General features: G+C 39.2%; 1 protein-coding gene across 2 annotated transcripts in view; it reads left to right on the forward strand.

Annotated features, from left to right (window-relative positions):
* The window catches only part of STK39 (serine/threonine kinase 39), a 2,138,083-nt gene that overhangs the window by 276,428 nt on the left and 1,833,817 nt on the right, over positions 1-27,838 (forward strand). For both annotated transcript variants that reach the window (XM_044075594.1, XM_044075595.1), the window contains exon 2: positions 25,225-25,337. In XM_044075594.1, coding sequence (XP_043931529.1) covers positions 25,225-25,337 — 113 coding nt within the window. The remainder of the gene's footprint in view (positions 1-25,224; positions 25,338-27,838) is intronic.

Raw genomic sequence — 27,838 nt, forward strand, 5'->3', positions numbered from 1 at the left:
GAGCCTACCAAATGATGTTAAAAATGTGTTTTCATTTTTTCCTTTGTATATAAATTTAGTTTTTGGCTCCTCTGCTGCAGAGGTGGTCAAAAAAGAGTGATGAAAAATGTAAGCTGATACAGAGAATCTATTAAGATTTTTCAGCCCTCCATTTCCAAGAGATTCTCCAACACCTCATACACTTTTGATAAGAAACTAAATAAAAAGGCTCAACAAAAATATACAGTTAAACAGATGTCTAAGAAAAAATTGCAAGGGGGTTCCAAGAAGAATTCTGGAAACTTCCCAAGCTAAGGACAGAACAATATATCAGAATGACTGAGAGACTTTTTCCTCCTCCCATCCTAACAGACTCTTTTTTTCTTCCGGAAAGTCTGAATCTTCACTTTTCTCTTTGGCAACAGATAGTTTCAGACAAATGGGTTCCGAAGATCTTTTATCAAGGTTACACATTGCTGCAAGAGGAAATTCCTCCTTTCCAGGGGGTAATTCCTTATCCTCCAGACGAGGCTGTTTTATTTCTAGCTGTCCTTCATCACATGCTGTCCCAGGGAGTGATAGAACCTTTTCCTTCTTCCCAGGTGGGAAAAGAGTTTTATTCAGGAATGTTTTTGTTCCAAAGAAAGAAAAAAGAAAATACTTGGGGCCATTTCTGGATTTTTCTTTCCTAAACCTGTTTGTGATGATACCAAATTCAAAATGATGTCATTTCACAACCTGTTACCTCCTCTTCCCCTTTCAAGTTTCCTTCTAACATTAGATTTAAAAGATGTGTATAATCTCATTCTTATTTATCTAGACTTCAGGTGTTTCATAAAGTTTTGTGTGTCTGAATCACATTATCATTTTTTTCCTTACCCTTTCAACTATACTGTGCACCGAGTGTTCACAAAATGTCTGCCTCCAATTATACTTTATTGCAGGCTACAGGGAATGCATATTTTTCCATATTTAGATGACCTGATTATCTGTGTAGTCTTTTTCAAACTTTTGGGAATCTGTCTTTTTCTTGGGTGAGAGAACTCGTACACAAGTTGAGATTCCATGAGCGCATTCAAAAGTCTTTCTTGACGCCATCTCACAGGATTGTGTTTCTGGGGCATCTACTAGACACCACAGTTCAAAGAGCTTTTCTTCCATAAGAAAAATAAACCTATATCTATATCTGTTTCTAGGGTTTTCCACTCAGACTTTATCACAAGGGAATACCTCAGGATTTTGTATGTCATGGTTTCTATGATTTTCAAAACCACTCTGGCAAAATTCCACATGAGAAAGATACAGTGGTATCTGAAGCCTCTTTGGTACCAGCAACAAAACCTCTTGTTTTCAAATCCGAGTGCTAGGGTTTGTCAGAAGAGAAATCACTTGGTGGTGACAACAGATATCCCAAAATCAAGGTTTCCCCTTCTTCCTCCTTGTTCCAAAGTAGTCAGTCACCATAGACACCTTGGACTTTGCTGGGGGGGGGGGCAGTTTCAGGATGGATAAAAGTACAAGGTGTATGTGACATGAAGGAGTGATGCAAACACAGAAATATAAAAGAGATGCATACCTTGATCAAGGCACTCAACTTTCTGAATCATCTTCGGTCCCCAGGACCTCTTCAAGTTGTCACCTACAGTGCCACGGTCATGTAGTACATCAACAAACAAGGGGGAACCAGGTCGTATGCCCTTTGCAGACTAGTCGTATTAGTTGAGATATAGCTTCACAGCACAATCTCATTCTACAGGGATCCTACATTCCACCAGAGCAAAATTGAGTGGCAGACCCTCAAGAATGGAACATAGTTCAGAGGGTCTTCTGTGATGTGTTCCATTTGTAGGGAGTACCTCAAATAGATCTTTGCTTCCTTTCTGAACAATCAGCTGGCAAGATTCTGCTCCAGGACTCTATACAACAAGGCCTGGAAGACAGATGTCTTTTCTTTTCCTTGGACAGGGATGTTCCGGTGTGCTTTTCCATCCTTTCCATTAATATCCAGGGAACTTATGAAGATTCAGAAAGAATCCTCTAAGATCATTGTGGTGACTCTCTTCTGGCCCAGGCAACTGTGGTTCTTCCTTCCTTTGGACATTTCTGGGGGTAATTACCCCAAGATTCCTCACACAGAAACAGGGCTGTGTTGCACCCCAACACCAATCAACTTCATTTGGCTGCCTGGAGGATTGGGTCTTAACTCCCTTTAGGCATTTATTTACTAAGGATGTGTAGCAGATGCTAACTGAGGGAAAAAGCCTGCTTCTAGAAAACCATATATTAGCAAATGGAAAAGGTTTTCTAGTTGGTGCCAACAGCATAACCAGTGCCCATTTAACATTATTTGTTCTCTGGTTTTACAATATTGGTGTGAGTAATGATCTTATGACCTTTAACCAAAAAAACACACTCTGAGAGGAAAATTTAAAGCACCGGACAGCCGAGAACTATTAATAAGATAGTGATGAAGTCTGGTGTGTAAAAGACGAAAAACATGGTGATTCGTTAAACGTTTTACGTTGGATTACTTGTTGAATAAATCACTATTTTATTAATAGTTCTCGGCTGTCCGGTGCTTTAGTTTTCCTCTCACAGTGTGTTTTTTTGGTTATTAGTTGATTTTCGCACTGTTCCTTGTTTTGTGGTTAATTAATCTTATGACCTTTCTTACTCCTCTGTCAAGGTTCATTTATTGGTCATTTCGGCATACCTTCCCATAGATCCTCCTCTTTCAGTGCATTCTCAAGTTAAAATGTTTTTGAAGGAGTTTTGCTTAAGTGGCCTTCAAGAAAACTGGTTGGTCCCTCTTGAGATTTTAATTTTATATTAGAGAAGCCAACGCTTGCTCCATTTGAACCAGCTAACCTGGCTGACTTGAGGTTCTTAACACTGAATACAGTTTTACTGACTGCTCCAACCACTACAAGAGGGGTATTTGATTTGCAAGCTCTTATGGCGCACCAACCCTATCTCACTTTCCCAGGAACAAGGTTTCTTTGAGAAGTAATACTACTTTTATGTCTAAAGTGGTATACAATATTATAAACTATCTATCTCACAGTTTTCTTTCCTAAATCTTATGGGGGTTGGGGAATGGCATAATGGTTAAGGTGTTGACACACAGACAAGGGCTATATGGTTTTAATTCTCATCTTTGAAGGGGAAATTGACTAGGCTTAAAATGGCCCACAATGGCAGCTAACCTAGTACTTGCCAATGAACCTATGGTACTTGGATGTCCACAGCCAACTCAAGTACTAACTTAAAAGTAAATCTTTCAGACCTTTGCATCTGTTGTGTATTTCTTGCAAAGGTTAAAATAAAAACAACAGCCTGCATCAAAACAGACTATTTCTAAATGGTTATTTAAGGCTAGTACCTTTTGTTATACTCGCCACTGCAAAATTATTCCAGGCAGGGCCTTGGCTTCAAATACCGCTTTTTAAGGGGTGGGTTCTAGAAGCATTCCAGAAGCTGCTACTTGATCCTCTGTACATACTTTTATTAAGGACTATAAGCTTGATTTTTTTCTCTTGGTCTAGATCAGGCTTTACAAGGAATATTCTCCGGGTGCTCCTGGACTCTTCTTCCACCTCCCAAATGTAGTAACCTAGGTAATCTACCCATATAGCTAAGGCTACTGCAGCAGTGATCAATATGATAAACACAGTACGGTTGTGGAAGTAAACTTGCCATAACAGTAGATGTTCGAATGTTCACTGCTGCAGAAGCAATTCCCCCATCCATTCTTTTGTTTTTTTAGTGTTATTTATTACAGTGTGTGATTATTTATTTATTTATTTTATCCTTCCTGACATTATCCTTTCAGGGCTCAGGCTCCCTTTGTCTATTGCCAGGAAAGCACGGAAGGGCTTGGCACCCAAACTTGACATAAACTCAGCTCAGCTTGAGCTGCCAGACTATTTGGACACATGGAAGGTGCCCTGAATATTTGGACGCTGTCCAGCTGTTATATCCTTGGCAGGATATAACCCATATAGCTAAGGCTACTGCAGCAGTGATCATATGAACTTCTACTGTTATGGTAAATTTACTTACACAATTGTACTTCCAGACTTTCCTACTCCTCATCCACCCCTCCCAGGTGCTTAAATCTGTATACCTGTTCCACTGTTTCCCCTTCTATATCTATTCTCTTTTTCTCCTGATTTCTCCCATTTGCTGCCATTACATCTGCGTTATCTGTACTCCATTTCATTCCATGTGCCTTCAAGCTTTGCATTCTATTCCCCTGTCCTTTGCTGGAGATATTGTTTAGAGCCTGCCTGTAATTCTGCATATTCTGGATTCAGCTATTTTATTGATTTGTTCCTCTGATCTGTTTGCTAATATAGTCATTGACCAGTATGAACAGCAGTGGGCTTGGAGCTGAACCCCAGTGTACATTTACCTCCACTGGGAAACCATCTGTGAGTCTGGACACTGTTGGTACTTTTGTCATTGGATACTTGCACATAGTCTGCACTAATTCTGTCATGGTTTCTGGGACTTTGAACCATGACAGGACTGCCTAAATCAATTTTCTTGGGACCTTGTCATATGCCTTCTCCATGTCTAGGAATGCCCAGTTGAACTCTCTCTTCATCTCTAGTTCAAAACTGTCTGTATCAATGCAAACATTGGGTTGGTTTTGCTACATCCTGATCTGAATCTGAACTGCTAGTCTCCCATTTTAATTTTCTTTAATGCATGTTCATTTATCAATTACCCTCTCCAGAACTTTCATGCAGTGTAACTGGAATTTGCCTCTGTGCTGCTTACAATTGTAAATGTTATCTTTATTGTATATGGGAATTAGTATACTTATTCTCTCTCATCTGGGATACACCTTTCTCTCCATACTGCTGTAAGTACTGTAAGGAGACATTTCTCCCCTAACTCACTCAACATCTTGATTTTATCTGCTGTGACCTCATCTAAGCCTGCTGCTTTTCTCCTGACTTCATTTTACTTAGTGCTATTCTTACTTCTTCTAGGGTGGGCTCCTCTTTTTTTTACAACTTCTGTTTTCTTCATTCATTAGCTGCTGAATGTACACCTTCCAGCTGCCTTTGATGTCCTGTGGACTTGTGAGCAGGTTGTTACTGGCATCCCTTATGAAGGTTGTCTAATGACTGTCTTTATTTTTCTGTCTTTGCCTTGCATCTTGATAGAGGTTCTTTGTGCCATCTGCTGAGTCATTTTCCAGAAAATTTTAAAGTGCCTCTGATGACTCATTCTTCACTACTGCAACTGCTTTCTTAAACTTGTAACTAAACAGTATTCCTTCTTAGCCTTCTTTGCTTTTTTAATCTCCCACTTTTTCCTGCACTTCTTTCTTTTAATGACTTTGGGACTTCTTGCATTCCTTACGTACCTTATTTCCATACCTGGGTTGTCTCTCTCTCTCTCTCTCTATATATATATATATATATATATATATATATATATATATATATATATATATATATAATGTTCTATTATCCTCACACATGCTGTTTTGAGGTGCTGTCATTCTTTTCTTCAATTACACTTCTTTCCTTTTCTTCTTGAGGTACTAGAGCCCTGATTGTTTCCTTGAACTGTTGTTTCTCCCCAGTTAACTTCCAAGTCTTCAGCCTAATCTCTGTTGACTTTAGAGCCTTTTCTGACTGCTTCTTGCAGCTGATTGTGGGAACTAGTTTTTTAAGCTGTGGGTCGATTGCTTCACTGGGGATGACTTTGCAATCATTGATTCTACCCCAGTGCATTTTCCTTATTGGCAGGTAGTCCACCTGAGTTGTATGTTAGTCAACAAGTCTCTCAAAAAGTGTGAATTAGTAGTGAAGTGGAGAAGTACAAAACAAAACAGCTTAAAGCAGGAAAAATGTATAACTCCACACCGTCAAATATTTTAATAAAAAACAAAAAAGCTTTCAGATATAAACTATCCTTCTTCATACATGAAGAAGGGTAGTTTATATCTGAAAGCTTTGTTGTATGTTAGCCACCCTTGTATGCAATCTTGTGTTGGCCAGCATCAAGTCATTTGCCAGGCAGATGTCTAGAATGGCCTTTTCTTCTTTATTCCTGTTGCCCCATCCATGTGGACCCAGGCAGTCTTCATATTCTGTTCTGTCCCTCCTGATATCTTCATTCTGGTCCCCATTATCAACACCAACTTCTGCTGTCCTGGGAGACAGATTACATTCAAGCAAAGTCTAAGCAAGAGAATGCCATGTAAGATAGTGAAAGATATTGCTAATATCACCCAGCCAACTTTGAATATGACAGCTGAGCTTACGGAGAAGGAAATTATGGAAAAAAGTTTAGATATGCAGCAGTTTTCCTATAGACTCAGGCCTGAAAACTTGATTAACAAGCAGCAAAACTGCATTTTTGCTATGTAGCAAGATTTATAAGCTGTGCAGTGGGGCATCAAAATATGTATTTATTTAACGTATGTATGTATTGTCTTCTGTTTATTGGAAAAGTCCCATTTTCAGTGGCAGCCCGGGGAGAAAAACTCCACATAAAATACATACTTTCAATGAATAACAATAAAAAATAAATGTTTTAAGCATTACATTGCAGGTAGTATTGAGACAAATAGTGAAGATATGTGTCATATACTGTTCCTCAGAAGTTGTTTACATAAGTAAAAGACATGTTAACATGTAATAGCTAGAGATACAAGAGCAGTGATAATGTATATAGGTTCAGTATATGAATATTGGCATTAATGCGGTAGGATGTCACTAGAACAGGAAGAGAAGGAGGAAGGGTATAAACTAAAATAATCAAGAAAAACATAAGTAGAAAAAGTTCTAATAGTGGAGAGGTTGAGATAAAAGTAAGTAGGTGAGATGATGAGGTGGGTATCGAAGGAGGGGGCAGAATTGAAGATTCATCTCTCCAGCTGGAATTGTCAGCTAAAAGGGACTAAGAGGAAGTGGTAAGAGATGGACTTCTTCCCAGAACTGTGTAGCAGGTTATTCTGTCCTCTAAACCTTCACACATGGGTGAAAAACAGTGTTTGCAAACAGAAACCATAAGTGCACATCCACATAGAAAGCAAAGGGAAAGTTGTACAAAAAGACAAAGCCCACTTTGTCATCAACTCAAGTATAGAGAAGTGCACTCTAAGGCAGGAAGATGATCTGAGTTTGCACCAAGTAGATAAATGGAAACCTTTGGGTAAAGCCACAAGGGTATAGCGAAAGGCCAAATAAAATAACAGATACTGCCAAACCTCCTAATACACCAAGCAGCATGAAAAGTTTACGTACAATGTTGGGCTGGCTGAATAAGCCAGGTAAGGGTTTGAGTACTTAATAACTTTTGGGGTGGACACCAAAGCCCTCACAATCTGTATTTTGTAAAATGGCTGTAGCAAAGGGTTTATATTGTAATGGACGTGCTTTTCACTCCATCACACAGGGTTGTGTTCTTGGTGTGTCTTCTTGACACCTCAGTACAAAGAACTTTTCTTGCCCAGGAAATAAAATCTATATTTAGATTTATTCCAGGGCTTTTCCACTCAAGACATCAGCCATTGTGAAGGAATACTTCAGAATTCTGTGTTTCATGGCATCTATGATTCTCATGATACCTCTGGCAAGACTTCACATGATGAAGATACAATAGTATCTGAAGTCTCTTTTTCCAGCATCAACACCGATTATCTTCCCAGATTCCAGTTCTGGGATTTGTGAGAAGAGAAGTCACTTGGTTGAGTCATCTAATATCCAGGTCTCCCCTCTCCCTGTTATCTCCAAAGCAGTCAGTCATCACAGACACCTCAAACTGTGCTTGAGAAGCTGTGTCAAGTGGGATAAATTTGCAAGCAAAGACAGACACAAGCACGTACATTCCCTTATTAAGGCACTCAACTCTCTGAATCACCTTTGATACCCAGACCACTTCAAGTAGTTAGGCATACCTTTCAACTGTCTAAATTTTCACAAAAGGTCTAGATTTCTGCCTTGTATTTTTGGTCTGTTCTTCATAAAATTTGTGGTGTTCTGGATAATCACTAAAGACTAAAGTCACTAAATAATTACATATATTTGAGTTTCAGACTTCATATCCTTCAGAAAATGCATGCTAACACAAATCTTCTTGTTCTAGCACATACCTGTCAACTGTGCAGATTTTCGCAGAATGTCCAGATTTTTGCCTTATATTTTTGGTCTGTTCCCCGTACAATTTGTGGTTTTCTGGCAGATCACAGTAGGTTCAAGTCAATAAATAATCACATACATTTGAATATCACACTTGTTTCATACTTCATATCCTCTGAAAAATGCACGCTAACACAAATGCTGTTATTCTAGCAACTTTCTAGGTTTATCAGAACAATATTTAAAATCTGTCCCCATTTTTGGCCATTTATCCACCCATTATTTTAGGTTTGTCCAGATTTCTTGTGCTAAGAGTTTGAGAGCTATGTTACAACAACTTTTCTAAGTTTATAAGAGCAGTATTTAAAATCTGTCCCTATCTTGAGGCCTTTGTCCCCCATTATTTTAGGGCTTGTCCAGATTTCTTGTACTAAATTCTTAGGAGGTATGTACAGACAATACCATAGTGAAGTAGTACATAAATAAGCAAGGGGGAACCAGGTCTTAAGCACTATGTAGAGTAGCCAGTTTAGCATGGGACATAGCTTTACAGCACAATCTTATTATACTGGCTTCCTACATTCTATTAGAGGAAAACTGTATGACAGATAAATGAGATCAGGGGTCTTCCAAGATTTGATAAATCTGTGGGGAGTTCCTCAACTAGATCTTTTTACCTTCTCGATGATCGATCTACTGGCACAATTCTTCTTCAGGACTCCATGCAGGAAGCCCTGGAAGACATATGCATTTTCTTTTCTTTTGACAGGAATGTTCTTGTATGCTTTTCTACCCTTTCCACTAAAATACCCAGTGTACTTCTGAAGATTCAGAAGGAATCCTCCAAGATCATTGTGGTGACTTCATTCTGCCTCAGGCAACCATGGTTCTCCCTTCTTTTGGGAAATAGCCAGGTGCAATTACTGCAGGCGTCCTGACAAATTTGATCTACTCTCACATAAGAACAGGGGTGTTTCATACATTCCAAACCCCAAACAACTTAAACTGTATGGATGACAGAATCTTAATAGCTTTTAGGTACCTGTTTACTGTGGATGTGCAGCAGGTACTAAGGTAGGCAAGAGAGCCTGCTCTTAGAAAATCATATATTAAGCAAATGGAAAAGGGTTTCTAATTGGTGCTAACAACATAACCTAGTGTTTCTATAGTTTTGCAGTATTTTTTGTGAGTTACTTTCTTATGGCCTGGTTTACTTCTCTAGCAAGGTTTATTTGTAGGCCACTTAAGCATATCTGCCCATGGATCCCCCTCTTTGGAGGAATTCCCATGTCAACATGTTTTTGAAAGGGGGGGTTGCATAAGAGGCAGACCTCCAAGAAAAACACTGGCCCCTCCAAGGGATCTTAACTTTGTGTTAGAGATGATATCATTTGCTCCATTTGAACCAGCTCATCTGTCTGCCTTGAGGTTCTTACTGTGGAATGCTGCTTTGCTAGTTGCTCTGACCTCTGCAAGAAGAGTATCTGAGTTCCAAGCTCTTATGGTCAATCAATCAGTCATTCTTATCTCATTTTCCATAGTGACAGGGTTTCATTGAGAAGTAATCCTTCTTTTATGCCTAAAGTGGTATCCGAGTTTAATTTAAGCCAAACTATCCATCTCCCCATGTTCTTTCCTGAACTACACAATGAGGGAAAAGGATACTTCATACCTTGGATGTCCACAGACAACTCTGGTACTATCTTGACAGAAACAAAATATTTCAGAACTTTTGATCAGTTGTTCATTTCTTGTGAAGGTAAGAAAAAGGAACAACCTGTGTCAAAACATACTGCTTCCAATTCTTTGTTTCGGGCTATTACCTTTTGTTTTTCTCACCCAAAAAATATATTTCAAGCAGCGTCAAGGCACATTCTGCATGACCTTGGCTTCGTCTATGACTTTTTACAAAGGGATGGACTCTAGAAGTCTTCATGAAACAGAATCTTGGTTCTCTTAACATGCTTTTACAAAACACTTCAAGCTATATTCTTTCTCCAGGTCTTTGTCAGGCTTTGCTAGGGCCATTCTCCTGGGACAACTGGATCTTTTTCCTTCTACCGCTCAGTTGTTTTAAGCTATGGTAATCAACGTGTATAGTTTAGGCTGTTGCAGAAGTGATCAGTCTTAAAAATGTAGTACAGTTATGTAAGTAAACTTACCATAAGAGATGGTGGATGTTCCAATGATCACTGCTGCAGTATTCTCTTCCATCCTTCATCTCCCTTTGTTTTTCATGCACTTTTTATGCCAGGGCGTGGACATTTATTTTTTACTATTTCTAGTAATGGTCTCTCAAGGATCAACCTACCTCTCCATTGGCATGAAAGCTCTTAAGAGTTTTGCACCTAAACTTGTCTTTTTAATCAGCTCAGCTTGAACTGACTAAAATTTAGTCTAATGGAAGGTGTCCTGAAAGTTCGGAAGTTGGCCAGCTATTATAACCTTTGCATGATATAACCCCTACAGATTAGGCTACTGCAGCAATGATTATTCGAACATCTTCTATTGTGGTAGCCTACTTACAGAATTGTACTGTTTGGATATAGAGAGTCAAGAGAGGAATGTTGAAGCAGTCTGTGGCCCAAACTAAGATGAAAAAACACAAAATAAACTACTAAAAAGAGAAAAAAAAAATGGCTTCAGAAAGCAACCAGTAGTTTTAAAGTGCATAAAACGCTTTTCATTTAATAAAATCAAACTTCTTCAGGTGCATCTGAAGAAGTTTGATTATGAAAAGCGCTTTATGCACTTTAAAACTACTGGTTGCTTTGCCCAAACTAAGATGTTCCCATCTCCTTTGAGGCTTTATATGCTGTATAGCAAGAGGTATGGCCAGAATGTGAACATGAACTTATAGGGAGAGATTTTTAATGTAGCAGTCAATTGTAAAATGGATAGACGTTTTGGCTGGAAAGATTGTAAGGCAGTAGGGGAAGTTGAAGGATAGGGAGAGATTTGGTGACTATGACACTTTGAAGTGCAGGAATATACCTTCCCTAGAGGAGCAGATATGCAAGCTAAACTTTTAAATAGATTTTTGATGATGGGAGAAGGGGTTCCTACAAGTGCAAGTGTAAACAGACGACGGGTGGCTTTCTGGCCATGCTCATATAACAGTGAAGGTTGACATTGTAAAACATAATAGAAGCCAAAGACTGAGAAGGAAACCTTGGCAGCAGGGCGTGCAGCAAAGATGTTAAGAGCACAAAAGAAGAGAGTTGGTCCTAGGCTGTAATACATAATATGTGAATGATGAGCAGATGGGACATGATTTGGTGAGATGCAGTGAAGTGTGCTATTTGTGGGCATTTAATAAGTCTTGCAGTGCATTTGATGACAGAGGAGGAGGAGAGAAATGTTAGAAAATGGGAGGCATGTCAAAAACAGCTTCAAAAAGAAGCAGATGAAAATAACAAAAATGTAAAGAGATATGGCTTAAGGAGACTTGTAGCCCATATTATGGAAGTTGAAACAATTGTGATAGAGATGAGACCTTACAAATAAACAGAACCTCTGGGGGTATATTGGGGAAGATTTAGGCAAGTGGCTGGCACAAAATGTGAAATATAAACAAATATAAGAGTTCATTAGAGAAACGAGGGGAAGAAAGAAAGAAATATGATAGCAAATAGAGAAGAAGTTAAGAATGTAATGTAAGAATATTTTAGTACACTGTAAGTTATCCATTACAGAAGTGAAACCAGACAATGACATATATGGGGCTACTTAAAAATATGGGGGAAAAGATTATACCCCAGGCTGTACATGATGAACTTGATGAGGAGACAGGGGTATGTGAGAATTCAGAAGCTACACTTAAACAAAAAGTGAACAATGCTCCAAGGATTGGCAGAATTTTATAAAGCTTTTGTCTTTTCAATGTTTGAATATTTAAACAGATTATATAGTACAATGGAGGAAAACTGTACTCCCTGAATCTTTTGCTAAGGCTACTATAGTTTTCATTCCCAAAGGCGGTCAGGATAAAAGTTATCCAGGGGACTACAGACCAATCACTTTGATATGTAAAGCTTCTACAGCACTCTTAGCCAAGAGAGATTAGAAAAGTTTATGCTGGTGTTGGTGGAATGAGGTCAAAGACTGTACAGTAAAGGCAAGCTGGCTGCAGTTCAACAGATTTGTGGAACAGGTACAACTAGAGTTGTAAACTGGAGCAGAAGTGATTCTGTTTAATATCAAGACAGAATTTGACTCCATGGAGAGGCAGTGTTAACAGTTTTTTTAAGTCAGGTTTTAGTCCCAAATTTCAAAACTGGATAGTTGTTGTATGTGACAGCCAAGGGATATAGCTGATGCTTTTCATTCCCTCTTTCATCCGAGGCCTCTCAGTCTTTACATACAATACCTCCACAGTTGTATGCTATGGCAACAAGCAAGGGGGCAAAAGATCCTATTTCCTTTACAGACTAGCTCTTCAGGTCTGAGATCTAACTGTCCAATATGAAAAGTGACTGTTCAGGTGGTTCACATTTCTTCAGAGCACAATCTCGTAGCAGTAGCAGACTCTTTGAGCAGGTCCAGAACACAGGCTTGCAAATTGATGCTTCACAGAAATGTGTTCCTGGACATTGTCCATTGGGGGTACAATACTCAGGTAGATCTTTTCACATTCCCTCTGAACAGACAACTTCCTCTATTCTGTTCCAAAGTCCCAAGTCCTCTTACTTGAGAAGTGGACACCCTGTCTTTTTCTTGGAAGGGAATGTTTCTGTACCCTCCTCCTTCCTCTGTTACCATGATTTCTGCATAAGATCATGCAGGACTCTTGCAGGACTCTTCCCCAAATCTTGCTGGAGACTCCCTTAAGGCCCAGGCACCACTGGTTGCCCCATTCTTTCTTACTTGGCCAAGGGACTTCACCGAAAGTTACCTCACTTTCTGGATCTTCTCACACAAGACAAGGAATTTCTTGTCACTCCTCACCTGTCCACTCTTCAAATGATACTGTATATGATAGGATTTTGATCCATTTTATGCATCTCTTTTCTGAGGACATGCTCCATGTTCTGCAGGAGATTAGGGCATCCACTAAACAAAAATATTATATGCCCGAAAGGAAAAGATTTTCTTTTAGGGGATCCTGATGATGAGGCACTGATCTGTGGATGTTCCTCTGGTTCTTTCTTATTTGTGTGAGCTACTCCCTGCTGGGTAGGCAAATTCTTCAATTAAAGCTTACCTGTCAGCAATTTCTGCTTGTCTACCTTTGAATCCTCCTCTGGCCTCTAGGTTTGAGGTTAAACAGTTCCTTAAAGGTATCCTTCATATCAGGCCTCCCAGGCAGCCTGTTCTACCTTCTTAGGACCTCAATTTTGTACCTGAAAAATTGACTGAGGCTCCTTTCGAGCATGTCTATTTAGCTTCCTTACAGCATTGTACTTGGACGCCTGTTCTTCTTTTAGCTCCTACGTCTCCAAGAGAGAGTCTGAATGTTGGGGTCTCATGGCTATTCCTCCTTTTTAGTTTTTCATAGAGACAGAATGTCTCTTCGTATGAGTCTTTTTTATGCCCATGATGGTCAATGAGTTCTTCTTTAATCTGTCTATTCATCTCCTTTCCCTTTTTCCTTCTCTGCAGTATGTCATTGATAAGGTTCTTCACACCCTGGATTGCATAGGCAGCTCAGATATTATTTAGATGATGCTAAAGTTATTCACATTTTTGTTTCTTTGCTTCCCATGACTTTGGGATTGGCTGTTTCTAAGCAAACCATTTCCTCCTGGATTTCTAAGGCCATTTCCTTTTGTTCCTTTTCATAGCAAATGTCTTTCCTCAGCTATAAAGACACATTCTACTAGGGCAGTTGCCTCCTCTTGTGCCTTTTTCCATGGTTTGGCTACCAATTCCATTCTTGAGGGTGTCACTTGTTCCTGTGATCATACTTTCACAAAACATTATAAGCTGACTGTTATTTCCAGGGTCAAGGCGGGATTTGCATAGCATTATGGAGAACTCTTCTGTGCCTTCATCCTTCCAGGCTTCATCTTAAACCCTTGGGCTTCCTCTTAAGCTCTTGCACTGTCTCTTAGGTGGAGAGTACTGCAACAGTGATATGGAAGGATATAATAAAGTATAAAATCTTACCATAAAAGAAGATGTCCTTCTCACTATTGCAGTATTCGGTCTCTCCCTTCTTCCCCCTCTGTCCTTCCTCTTGCATTGTATTTTTGTTGCCCTTCTGACTGAAGGGTCCCTCTTCCTTTTTTCTTTTGGATGCACTTGTTCTTTGTCCCCTAGGATATTCTGTTCCTCCTGGGGCTTTTTCCGTTCCGATTGTTTGCATCTGTATGTCACATTAATGCCCTATGTCTTGCACGGGGAGCATACATGTGATGTACAACACCTAAAAGACCTAAAGGCTTTGGTATACTGACTGGACATTGGGCTATCCATGGCAGGAGATCCCTTAGGTGAAGAATACTGCAACATTGAAAAGAAGGACATCTACTGTTATGGTAAGATTTTTACGCAACTGTACTTTCTAACTAGGGAAGTTCTCGCCATAAAGGGAAAGTTGGCAATGAAATTAGTAATCTTGTTGTAGCAGCTGTCTGTCTTGCTGAGTAGAGAGGCTTGTAAGTTTTTTAAGATAGGTGTGTAGTAAACGTGCAGAATGAGTATCAATAGAGGGTGCTGAGCTTTTGACGTGTTTTCTTTTTTTTTTTTTTAATTTTGTGCTGTATGTGATAGCCAGATTTTAGATTTTCATCTATGTATATACCTAGCATTTTTGTGTAAGGAATGCACTTGATTTTTATTAGTGGAGATAATGGAGAAGGAATTATTTTGGGTAATTAGCTATCTGGGAGTGAAAAGGATACGTTTTGTTTTTTGGGGGGTTAAGAAGCAGTTGTGATTTAGTGAGTTGGGTCTCTACAGAAGTGGGGGAATCTTTTTTTTTTTTTGTAGATTTTTTAAGTTTTTGGCTGAGCATACCAGGGTAGAGTGGTCAGTGTACTTAATTAGACAAGTATTTTTAGTTCTCGTGCAAAGATCATTGATGAAGATATTAAAGAGAATGGGCCTCAATATTGAACCTTGGGGGACACTGACAATTATGGGAAGATAAGCTGGCAGGTTCTTCTGCCATCCACCTGCTAGAAATATGTTTAAGAGGTAACTCTTGAGCTATGTTAGAGCTTGGTCATTAATTCCTAGGTATAAGAATTTCTGTAGAAGAATGTGAGGTGACACACTGTCAAAAGCTTTGGGCACGTCAAAAAAAAGTATTGGTAAAATGTTACCATCATTTCTACTGAATATAGAAGGGTACAATTGTTTGATTTGTACACAGGAATGTGGGTAGAGAAAAAGAGAGAGAGAGAGTGGTAAAAAGTGAGACTATATTATAATATAGGAGTGCAATTATGGAGTATGCAGCACTAGGGTTTTATGGAACGTATAGCTATGGATGGTGATAACTTCTGAGGGAGATGAAGGGAGAGGGAAGTGAGGCAATTGCCTCAGGGCACCAAGCGGCAGGGGGCACTTTGAGCAGGGCATTTAATTTAAAAAAATAGTTTTTTTTTTTTAGGGCATTCTTCTTTAAGAAGTGTAGTCGTGGGCCGCGGGCGTCCTGACATCATCGCGCACAGTGCAGCACTTATTTTCAAGTTTGCGAGCGGGAACCGAAACGGACGGTTTAGAGGACTACTTGCGAGCGAGAGGTACAGTTTAGTCGAGGACTACTTGCGAGCGGGAACTGAAACGGACGGACGGACGGAAGATGGGATTTCAGAGTGAGTAATGTGTGGAAGATGGGATTTCAGAGTGAGAGGTGTGCATGTGTGGGATTTCAGAGTGAAAGGTGTGTGTGTGGGATTTTCAGAGTGAGAGGTGTGTGTGTGGGATTTCAGAGTGAGAGGTGTGTGTGTGGGATTTCAGAGTGAGAGGTGTGTGTGTGGGATTTCAGAGTGAGAGGTGTGTGTGTGTGGGATTTCAGAGTGAGAGGTGTGTGTGTGGGATTTCAGAGTGAGAGGTGTGTGTGTGTGTGGGATTTCAGAGTGAGAGGTGTGTGTGTGTGTGTGTGTGTGTGTGTGTGTGTGTGTGTGTGTGTGTGTGTGTGTGTGTGTGTGTGTGTGTGTGTGTGTGTGTGTGTGTGGGATTTCAGAGTGAGAGGGCCCCATATATAGATGCATGTATATATGTATATATGTATATATATATATATATATATATATATATATATATATATATATATATATATATATATTAATTAATGTACAGACAGATATTTGTATTTGTGTGTAGTGCTTTTTGGCAGAGAAAGGTACAGATGAAATTATTGTAGAAGTTACAGGTAGTGATACAATATATAAATGTGGTACCTGGTTTCAAATTCTTCTATGATTATTTAATTGCACTGAATGGCAATAAATTGATATTGCAGTCAGTATTCAAAGTTTCAAGCTTCAGATTAGGTCTATTTGTTGCCATACACATTAGTCAAGTTGTAAAATCTTCATGTTGTGCTAATATGAGATTAAGAAAGTGTTCATTACTAAATACATCTACACCTAACACTGTGGCTGGATGTACTGTGCATTTTTGTGAAAATGATAGGGTTTGCTGTACTATGACAAAATCCATGAAAGCCATTTTGTTTTGCTGTAGGTGAACATTCTGTTTGTTCAGTGGTGGTGTGTGTGTGGGATTTCAGAGTGAGAGGTGTGTGTGTGGTATTTCAGAGTGAGAGGTGTTTGTGTGGGATTTCAGAGTGAGAGATGTGTGTGTGTGTGTGTGTGTGTGTGTGTGTGTGTGTGTGTGTGTGTGTGTGTGTGTGTGTGTGTGTCTGGCGTGTTTCTCTCTGGGCCTCTGCTAAAAATTAGCTTTTGTTCCAAGTCAGACTTTCCTGGTTAACAAATGTTAAAAAAAATGACACTCATTTGAATATCGGACTTCATATTCTTCAGAAAGTGCATGGTAACACAAAAGCTTTTATTCTAGCAATTTTCTAAGTGTATAAGATGGATATTTGAAATGTATCCCTATCTTTGGGACTGTATTCCCCCTGTTATTGGCTTCATCCAGGTTTTGTGCTAAGGTTGAGAGCTATGGTAAGAACTGAATTCACTGAATATGTTTGGGGGCTATATTCCCCCATTACTGGTTTTGTCCGGGTGTTTTTTGCTAAGAGGTTGAGAGCTGTGGTGAGAACTGAATTCACTGAATGTTTGGGGGCTATATTTGATGCTGAAGGCTGTGGGTTCTACTCCCACAGTAGGTAGATGCATTGCTGATACTGTACTGTGTTGTAAAGGGGGTGGATGCTGCAGTCCTTCTTGGCAAAGATACCTAGTAACTATGAACCTGTTATCAGTTTGCTATCCATTCCCTATTGCGGTGTTACTAGCTTATGTTTTTAATGTATGCAACAAAGGCAATTTATTCTTCAAGGGCAACAGGCACTTTATTTGTAGATGAAACAATGACATATAAAGTTGTTTGCTAGCAGCAACCTCTTTATTAGTTACAGATTTCTTTAATGTGGATTGTACTACTTCAGAGATTGTGCATATTTACTGATACTGGTGGACTATAGAAGGTTGAGTAGACTTTTTATGATGGAAATGTTCTGAATTGGGCAGTTTTGTCATTGGTGTATGCATTTTGTTTCATTGTTTACTGGAAAAATGTTCAAAACAATACACTTAAAATGCCCTCTAACAACTGTACTATATTGTACAAGGAATATAATGTAATACAGTCAGGAAGGTGTATCAAAGAGCATGTCTATGTTTCATGTTCAAGGGGCCTATGATTTTGAAGACAGCCCAGAGTTAATATTTATCTGCCACTGGCAAAATGAATTTTCTTTGAATGTGGTCAGTCTTCTTATGATATTTGTGCATCTGATAGCATCAACTGCATTATCCTTGCATTATTTTATTTACAAGAGAGCAGAGGTGAGGTGACATAGTATATATCTGGGGGGGGGCTGCTTATCTTGCATCATCCAGCTTCTCTTCTACAATGCACTATCACTGTCTCTACACAACAGAAAATGTCAGATGAGACACATGATTTCCTCATTCAGGTATATATATATAGTGGTATGTTGCTCTGACTGTTTTGCACAGGGACCTTGGTAGTAAAATGTATGGTGGTAACACAGTATTTTTCTTTCACAAAGCAGCTGATTTGGCATAGTGGTATGTTGCTCTGACTGCTTTGCATCCAGACAGAAGGATGAGTATGAATTCCCGCAATGGTGGCAAGAAAAAGCTTAGTGGCGCTCAGCGTAGAAAGCGAGAGAGACAGAAAGAGGTTGCAGAAAGTGAACTGCTGAAAATACCAAAACTGAGCGCATACTTTATTGCTCCACAAGCGTCTTGTAGTGCGACTTTGGAACAGCGGGAAGAAGGACAAGGGATAACGAATGAAGATATTAGTCAGCCAGAGGACGATCAGAAGAATGCCAGTACTCACTCCGAATCTGATGATGCTCTGAATGAACAGAATTTTCCTAAACATGAGGCTCAACTACCAGAATCAAGTGCATCGATAGAATTGCTACCGCCCTCTGCTGACCGAGCATATTTTGGAAGCAAGACATTAAGCGCTTTTGAAAAGAGATTTGTTGTGATGGGTGGTGCATTGCAGCTGCCTGGTCCATTCCCGAAACAGGCAGAAGGTCTTAATAAAGGCTGCAGCTTCCAGGAACATTTCTACACACGCAAAACAAAGTCTGGCTTGAGTTTCAGAAGAACATGGTTGCCCTACTGGTGACAAGTGCTACTGCATTCCATGTTGGCTGTTTGCATCACCGATCAGAACTGTTGATTCATGGACTGACGGTACTTGTAACTGGAAGAATTTGTCACGTTCCATACAGATACATGAAAATTCAGCGACCCACACAAAAGCTTGTCAGATTTTTACTAATTGGAAGAACAATGTCACTGTCGATGTCCTGACCGACAAACAGATTATGCAAGACCGTAAGTACTGGCGCTGTGTTCTGGATCGCATAGTGAATCTGATCATTACCATGTCAAAATGCAACATCACATTTCGAGGTCACCGTGAAAACGACAGCTACACTGATGACAACAGGCCCGGCTCATGAGGATGTTTCCTGGAATTCATTCACTTAATTGCCGAGTACGATCCTGTTTTGGAAAACTCGCTGAAGCAGCCAAAAGGAACCACCAAGTACTTGAGCGGGTCGATTCAACATGAAATCATTTACATTCTGGCAAGAGAGGTAAAGCAGCAGATCATAGACAAAATGGCCGACGCACTGTTTGTACCTCTTATAATGGATACAACAGTGGATTGCTCAAAGATGGATCAGTTGAGCAAAATATTTCGGTATGTGACTGTCAAAAAGAATGACGAAGGGAGGCTGGTAAGCTTGCATATCCAGGAATTGTTCTTGGGGTTCACCGATGTTGAAAGCCAGAAGGGTCAAGATTTGGCATCCGTAATTACAAAGGAAATTGAAAGTGTCGCTGACATGAAGAAGATTCGCGGTCAAGGATATGACTGAGCCGCCAACATGAGTGGTGCTTACAAGGGTGTCCAGTCTTTAATGAAACAGAAAGCACCAAAGGCCTGTTATGTTCACTGCAGTGCTCATGCATTAAATTTAGTCATAAACGATGCTGTTAGGAACGTGAAGGACATTCAGAACTTTTTTGACATGCTGGAAAAGCTGTATGTATTCCTCAGTGCTATTAGCAGATGGAATCGCTTACAGAAAGATAGTAGCTGCTGCTCACTTACATTAAAGCGACTTTGTCCTACACGTTGGTCATCACGGAATCAAGCCTTGATAGCTCTTCGCAGCCAGTTTGTCGATGTGATGAAACTGTTCACTGTGTTGTCACTGACTGGCAAGGACAGTAATGAGAAAGGCGAGGCATCGTCGCTGAAGAAATATTTTGAACGCTTTTCGTCAATGATGAACATTGTTTTACTGTCGCCCATTCTGGGACCACTAGACATTATCTCCAAGAAAATGCAGTCACAAAAATCCGATGTCACATCTGTTTGCGTTCTGTTGGAATCACTACTGAAGGACCTGAGTGAACTTTGCAACAACTGGGATACTGTTTTGTTCTCGGCCAAGGAGCTAGCTCAAAGTTGGGGCATGCCATCTGAGTTTGACAGTTCAGAGAGGGTTTCTCGTGCCAAGAAGTTTCACGATGAACTTTCAAATGACTGCAGACTGGAGTCAGCAGAACAGCACTATAAGGTCGAAGTGTTCAACAGAATCATCAACTACGCCATTGTCCAGATACCAACACGATTCAAGTCACTGCGAGATACTGACCAAGTCTTCACATGCTTGAAACCTATGACAATTACTGAAACGAATGATGACGAACTGCTAAAGTTGTCGAAGAGTCTGATCATGGAGTACTCTGATGACATTTCAGATGAGCTGTCTGACCAACTGCTCCTGCTCAAAATGACTTTCAGTGTCACATTGTCAGCGCTGAAATCTATCAAGGACTTGCCCGAATTCATCTTGATAACTCATTCAGAATCATCTTCCAGCTTTCCGGATATAATCACTGCTTGTTTGCTGTATCTGACACTTCCTGTGACAGTTGCCAGTGCTGAAAGAAGTTTTTCGAAGTTGAAGTTGATAGACATTCTTGCGTAGTACAATGTCTGAGGTTCGACTTAGTTCTTTAGCCATTCTGTCGATTGAGAGCCGACGCCTGGAAGACGTGGACACTGACAAGATCATTGATAGTTTTGCTGATAACAAAGCCCGCAAGAAGTCATTCTAGGAGTAGGATTGAACAATGGAGGTACAATTCACATTCTGGTATCTATATAATGTACTGTTTTATAATTTTTTTTTTTTTTACATTTTGCTGAAATAGCACGTCTCCAGATTTCAGTGTTTTATGCCACTGTCATAGGTCAAGAGAATGTGACTATATGTGATTTCTTTTGCTTCGGTCATCTCGATGGCTTGGGTTCCCGGGGGGGGGGGGTGTTGGGGCGCCTAGGAAAAGTTTGCCTCAGGGCGCTTCTAATGTAGTTACGCCACTTGTTGGATTGTTTGAATTTTGAATGATGACACTAAATATGTCATACAGTTTTATATTGCATCTAGAATGCTGAATAATGTTTGTTTTACCTTATTTCTTATGTGATGGTATGTAATGAATATTATTGTACTGAAATGTTTATGATATAAAATCTTTATAAAAAGTGGGGGAATTACATCCTCATTGGAATCTTCACAAACCATCTCAATGAGCACAATCTAGCTTTACAAATGTAATACCTCGTTAATAAAGTGAACTAGTCCTTGGACCCTTTTTAGCCATGACTTGGATTACAGAAGCAAGGATTGATGCAATATATAATGACATTTGAGAAAACTGGAATATCTGAAAAAAACCTTCACCAGAAATGAGAAGAACATGCAAATTCTCTGCAGACAGTTTGTACAATGAGGTCCAGACTGAATCCTGTACCCTGGCATTCTGAAGATGTACTGCACTCACAATATAAAAAATAAACTGCCAGCTGCTTAAAAAATAAAAGTATCATAGTACATGACTGGATCAAACCTACCACTGGAGATCATAAAACAGAAAATGTAATCAATCAACGTCACCTATGTATGGTACAGCCAGTAGCACCAATGATGCTCTGCATATAGTCACCAACACTTTTGTTTCTATTAGGCAAGTATACACCATCCATAACAGGTAAGAAACTTTATATTACTCACTATTTACAGAAGTACAAGGCAGCTACTGAAAAGTAAGGATTCATCATGGAAGCCCCACAAACAATTTGGAGAGTTGTGATCCCTTGTCAGAGAGAGGCCATGCATTCCAAAAATGAAAGACTATAACTCACAACTACAAGGAAAAACTCGGGACTGACTAGCAGCTTTTTGGAGTATAACTTTTTCCATCTATTTCAAATTCATTTGTTAGAAACACTCCACCAGCAAACCCTCACAGTAAGCACACTCTTTAAGCACAGTTTGCCCTTAAGCCTAAAACAGTAAAGAAGATACTTTTTCTGAAGCTAAAAGATCATGCATCTGCCTCAGTGAATAATCACCCTCCAATTATCAAAAAAATAAATAACTTGTATAGCATGCTCTGTGGCACTACTAATAAATAAAATTCTTAAAGAAGGCATCTGAACAACAATATGGTAAAAGACATCAAAGATGATTTTACTATAGTGAGAGTGAGACTGTGTGTGATCTGCTAGGTGCCTGTACTGTACACTAGCACGGGTTGGCATGCCATTCAACTGAATGGTTATTCAAACTGACCAGCTGAATGATTCATAGTCATGCAAATTCAGTAATAATTAGTTTTTGTACTGTGATTGTGTGTGTGATTATGAATCCCGTTTTAGTAGAGCATTGCAACCTGGCTTGTGTACAGTGTGCCTTATGCTGCTGCACTAACTTTTATGAATCCAATAATGGTGCCCCAATATTTTGTTATCACTGTACCAAAGACTACAGTTACAGCAGGACAGTAATGTAAAGTAAGTCTTAAGGTAAAACAAATTTTGATTGAATAAAAAAAGGAAAGTTTCAGTGATGCTTTCCTGCTGTTAGCAAAGAAAGATTTGTAATCAAGATAGTAGGCAAATTGAGTATGCTTACTAATGCAGTTTTGTGTGTGTACGGAGTGTCTAATAATTTACTTTGCTTGAGTTATTTATTATTTAAGTTTTAATTTTAGGACTTTGATGCAGATTTTTACTAATGCTTAAGGCAAAAACCATCTTATGATCCATTTTCAACTCTAGTTGGTGGACTATATTTATATGTGCAAGGGAAATGATTCACTTATGCAATGTGATTTAGGGGCAATGTAACTGTGTCATAAATGTAAGGACAGTGTCACCCATTGTACTAATTTATTTAAAAACCCTTACTTACTTTCTTGATTTGTCAAGTTATAGTCTGCTCTTCTGCAATTGCTGGCCTTGGAATGCACAGGATCAACTTTTTTCTGCTTTTTGTTAGAAAGCAATTCTGCCTTCAGTCTAACCATGTTAAGGATAAGATCTTTGTTTCTAGACTCGAGTGATTTGATGTCAAAATAACTTATCAAAACAGCTTTAGAGAAGAAAAGTGATGCTTCAGATCTGGTAATGCATATAGGGAGAGTGTGTGTGTTTTGTCCATTTTTCCATGTTGCCAAACAAACATTACTCACATTTATTTACTGGGTTTTACTACAGAATTGACATTGTTTAGCCAATCAAGTGATATCAGTCTCGGTGCCAAAGTACAGCCATGTCTTACACCAGTTTGCCTAGGGTAGCATTCCAATTTTCCCCAAGGTTCCAACAATTTGTCAGTTCTTCTTTTGCTTTTTTAATTGTTTTGTAAAGCTTTTTCAGAAGTGTATTTCATAAACAACCTCTTTTAGAAGACCATGTCCTTCCACTGGATTTATTTTAATACAGTTATTTATAGAGAGTACTGAAAAGGTTGATTTAAGGAGGGTGAGGTTTTTAGGAAGGAAGAGTAGGAGTTTTGTTTTTATGGGTTAAGTATAGAGTCAGGATTTTACTGAGTTGAAAGATGCTTGAGTAGCAGAGATAAGGTCATCGGGAGAATCTGAAATGGTGATGACTGTAGAATCATCTGCATGTTGAATAAGGGATGACAGAGGACAGGAGGTATGTAGGAGATTAGTGAAGATATTAAAATGTAATGGGCCTAGGATGGATCCTTGGGGGACACCCATTTTCACTGGTAAAGGGGGGGGGGTGCAGAGAGCCATTTCACACATTGCAGGCAGTCAGTAAGATAGCTGGTAAACCAGGTAATAGTAGAGGTACAGAAGTTGAGGTTGGACAGTTTGGATAGTAGGAGAGGGTGAGAGACTGTATCAAAGGCTTTGAAGGGGTCCAGGAATAGGCAAGAAACAAGTTTATCCCTGGCTTGTGAGATAGTGTTAGTGAAGGATATTAGGGCAGTCGAAGTGCTGTGCTTAGGGCAAAAGCCATGCTGGGTGGGTGTGAGCAAGGATTCCTATAGTAGGTATTGCATGATCTGCTTATGTATGCATTTTTCCAGTATTTTTGATAGTGGAGAGAGGATTGCGATAGGTCTGAAGTTTGAAATATCAGTAGAGTTACCTCCCTTGTGTATAGGTAAGGTGTAGAATTCTTTCCAGATAGAAGGGACTTTTGATTCTGAGATGGAGCGATTTATTAGGATAGATACAGGAATAGCAATAGACTCTGCAGCTAATTGCAGGAAATAGGGAGGCAGATGGTCAGCCGAGGAGGAGCAGGGTTTAAGTTTAGTGAGTAAGGATTTGATATAGTTAGTAGGCACTAATTTAAGAGAGAGAATTTGGAGAGGGTTTGGGAGAGTTCTCTATGTTGGTAGTGGAGGAGAAGGTGTTTATCATCTTTGATATGATAATAAGTTGTTTGCAACTTTATTTACAGAAGACATATCAGGAATGTCTAAGCCACCACATTGATGCCAGCATACTGTTTAAGCATCTGATGGTGGCAAATGATTGTTGGAAAAAGTACTGGAAAGAATGCTGGTTAAAGGCAATAGTCATATGCTTGATTGTTAACTGAATAAGTCGACTAATGAAATGTGGATCAATTCCAGCTGTGACAGGACAAAAAATATAAGTACAATATAGAAAAAAGTAATCTACATTATATAAAAGAAATCATCCATCATCATTTATGCATACACTAAAGATGGATATACACACTAAAATGTAACCTATGCTTTTCTTTCTTAATGTGGTCTTGAGATGCTAGTATTGTATAGTATAGGGAACACCTGTGCATATACAGTAGATGTAAGACCATGTATTGCTTGATATAAAGCATACATGTAAGTTTGCAACCAAAGGTTGCAGTTGCATATTCTGAAGCTGAACATCATTTTATGTACATACACACACACACACACACATATATATATATATATATATATATATATATATATATATATATAAACGTATATGCTATAGTACATTTGATTCAAATTGCTTTTCAGAGCCAATTTCATTTAGCTGTGTTCTAAACATCTAGAATTCTGTACAGAAAAAAAGTTGAAACTATAATAATAATAATAATAATAATAATCAGTGCACTGTAAAAATGTGTTTATTTGTTTATTTTTCAGGTAGTGGGGCAACTGCAGTTGTGCAAGCCGCTTTATGCAAACCTAGGCAAGAGAGAGTGGCCATAAAAAGAATAAATTTGGAAAAATGTCAGACCAGTATGGATGAACTGCTAGTAAGTAAGCTTTGTGTCAGAAACATACTTACTGAATTGTTGAACTATACTATAAACAAGGTGTCTTCTAAGGTACACTTCAGTATTTCCATAATATACACCACCTGCTGGCTATAATTTCAAGTGTGTGTGTGTGTGTGTGTGTGTGTGTGTGTGTGTGTGTGTGTGTGTGCACTTGTACATGTTTATATTTGTGTGCATGAGTTTGTCTGTATGTCGGGAAGCCTAAACATCTGGGATGTAGAAAGATCCTAATATGATTTGCTCATCTCCCTGAACATCAGACAACTGTACAATTTATAAGCAATCTAGTTTTGGACTTCTTGGGCTCAGGTTTACAACACAAGCTATTACAGTTCCATACTCCTACAAATGTTTGAGAAGCAGTATATTACCACGTTTTAGATGTCCAAAGTAGATAACTTCCTGGAAAAGTAAGAAACTTTGCAGAACTTTCACACCGTTTCCAGTGCAAGTAACTTTTTTGTTTATCTCATAGTTTTCAAGTCTAATCTTCGTTTTTCCCTCTTAATTGTGTTAAATGTATTTAAATGGGTTCTTCGTTTTCTGTGTAATTTGGGGTAAAAGTAGAAAATACTTTTTTCCTACAAAAATAACAGTACAGCTGTTATGTTCCTATAGGACATAGTTGCCTAAATTGGGGACTGTCCTGCCAATATAAGGACAAGTGATAAATCAAAGAATGCACATATGAGAAACCTAATTAAGTATTATACTAAAATATCCATAATTTTAATACTGGGAATTCTGCAAAACTGGAGATGAAAAAGAAGCACCCACATGGTTGGTATCGTTTAGCAACAGCATTCTCATTTTCCCATTAATACAATGGGAATCAAAGAATTTTAGCATCAGTTGGTTGTAGTGTGCCCAGTTACATTTTGTTGTTTCATTTTGTCATCCAATAGGGAAGCCAAAATTAACTCCAGATGCTGTTTTGGGGGTATTCTGATTTCCTCTGATGACCCACCCCCAGCAAATAAAAGCAATGTGAAATAAGATACTGCTGGCATTCCTAAATTAATTGTGTTGAATGCTTTAGTTAACTGTATGGTTTTAACTATGTCCACTACCTCCCTAACATGTTGAACAATATCTTACTAGGACCAGCTGGTTACATTGAAAACATTTAACCACATGACAAAGGTATATACACTGGAACAGTGGCTTCCCCCTTTACCCAGGGATACCGCTGTGATGATTTAGACTGTCCCCATGGATTCCTTTGCCCCTATAGTTAGTGCTGCACCTCTTGTGCAGTTGTGATCCTTGGGCTCAATAGACACTTCCCCTTTCTACACATCTCTGTAGCAATATTATTCCCACTGCTTGCCAGTCTTCAGCCCCGCCCAACCCATTTGTTCCCCATCACTGGTAACAATCAGCCAGGAGTGCAATTACTTATGCAGCCATCGGGGGGGGGGTCAGCTTTATCTGACTGCACTTTTCCCCTGCACACACACTTGGTGAAGTGCTGAAGAGATTTGTACAGCAGGCTGATGATGGAGACAATCCTCTCAGTTCCACAAGGGGCATTACCTCTATGCAGTCTTGGCCCTCCCTAGGAAGCACACACAGTGATTTCCTCAGTCTCCACCTGGAAAATTGCACAGCTTCCTTTTACCACTGAGTGTGTAGACCAATCTCCCCAAGAGGTGAGTGGGTCATTCCCCTTTTCTCCTCCTTGGCTGGCCCCTCCACTGCTGAGGCAACTAATTTAATTAACCCTGATTGCCTAGGTTGCAGCCAGGGCTTTATCCACTTGTGTCACAGAGTCAGGCCTTTATAGCTAATTTTTTGTCTCCTAACTATTATAATAAAAATAAAATAACTGTTGAGCAAAGTGTCTCTCTCTGTATATTTACTTTGTAGATCCAGGGTATATATACCTTTGGTCTTTGCAGACTTAAGTTCATTTACAATATACCACCACTTTAGTCAGCATGTAATAAATGGGAGCTAAAGGATTTAAAGATGCACTGCTGCCCACAACAATATGATGGGATGAGCTTAGAAAATCCCATCCACTGCCAACAACAGGTGATGTCCATCAGGCATATTGTGTCATGATTAACACTATCTTTATCAAACAATTTATATATGCATGGACCCCCTTCTAATATTTGAAAGGCCATATCATCAAATTTAAGTTTCGCAAGATGAAAATCACGAAAATGAAATAGCCGAATGGCGAATTTTTCCCAGGGCAAGTAAAAACTTGCCCAAAATGGGCTTTTCTACACTGTAGTGCAATCCTGGAGTTGGTATATATAGTTATGGGAGTTGTGAGGGTGTAGTCCCCTACCTAGGTGGGTTTTATTTACTCCAGTGTGTTTAGTTGGAGTTTGGGCAAGTGTTTGGGAAAAATTCACAGTTTGGGAAAATGAAATTCAGTGATATGGCCTTTTTCGAATATTAGAAGTAAATCCATATATATGTGTGTATATAATATAAATCTCCATGAACAACAAGGTAAGAAA

This window comes from Protopterus annectens, chromosome 6.part1 (assembly GCF_019279795.1).
Source record: "Protopterus annectens isolate FY-2018-M chromosome 6.part1, PAN1.0, whole genome shotgun sequence".
Taxonomy (NCBI): Eukaryota; Metazoa; Chordata; order Ceratodontiformes; family Protopteridae; genus Protopterus; species Protopterus annectens.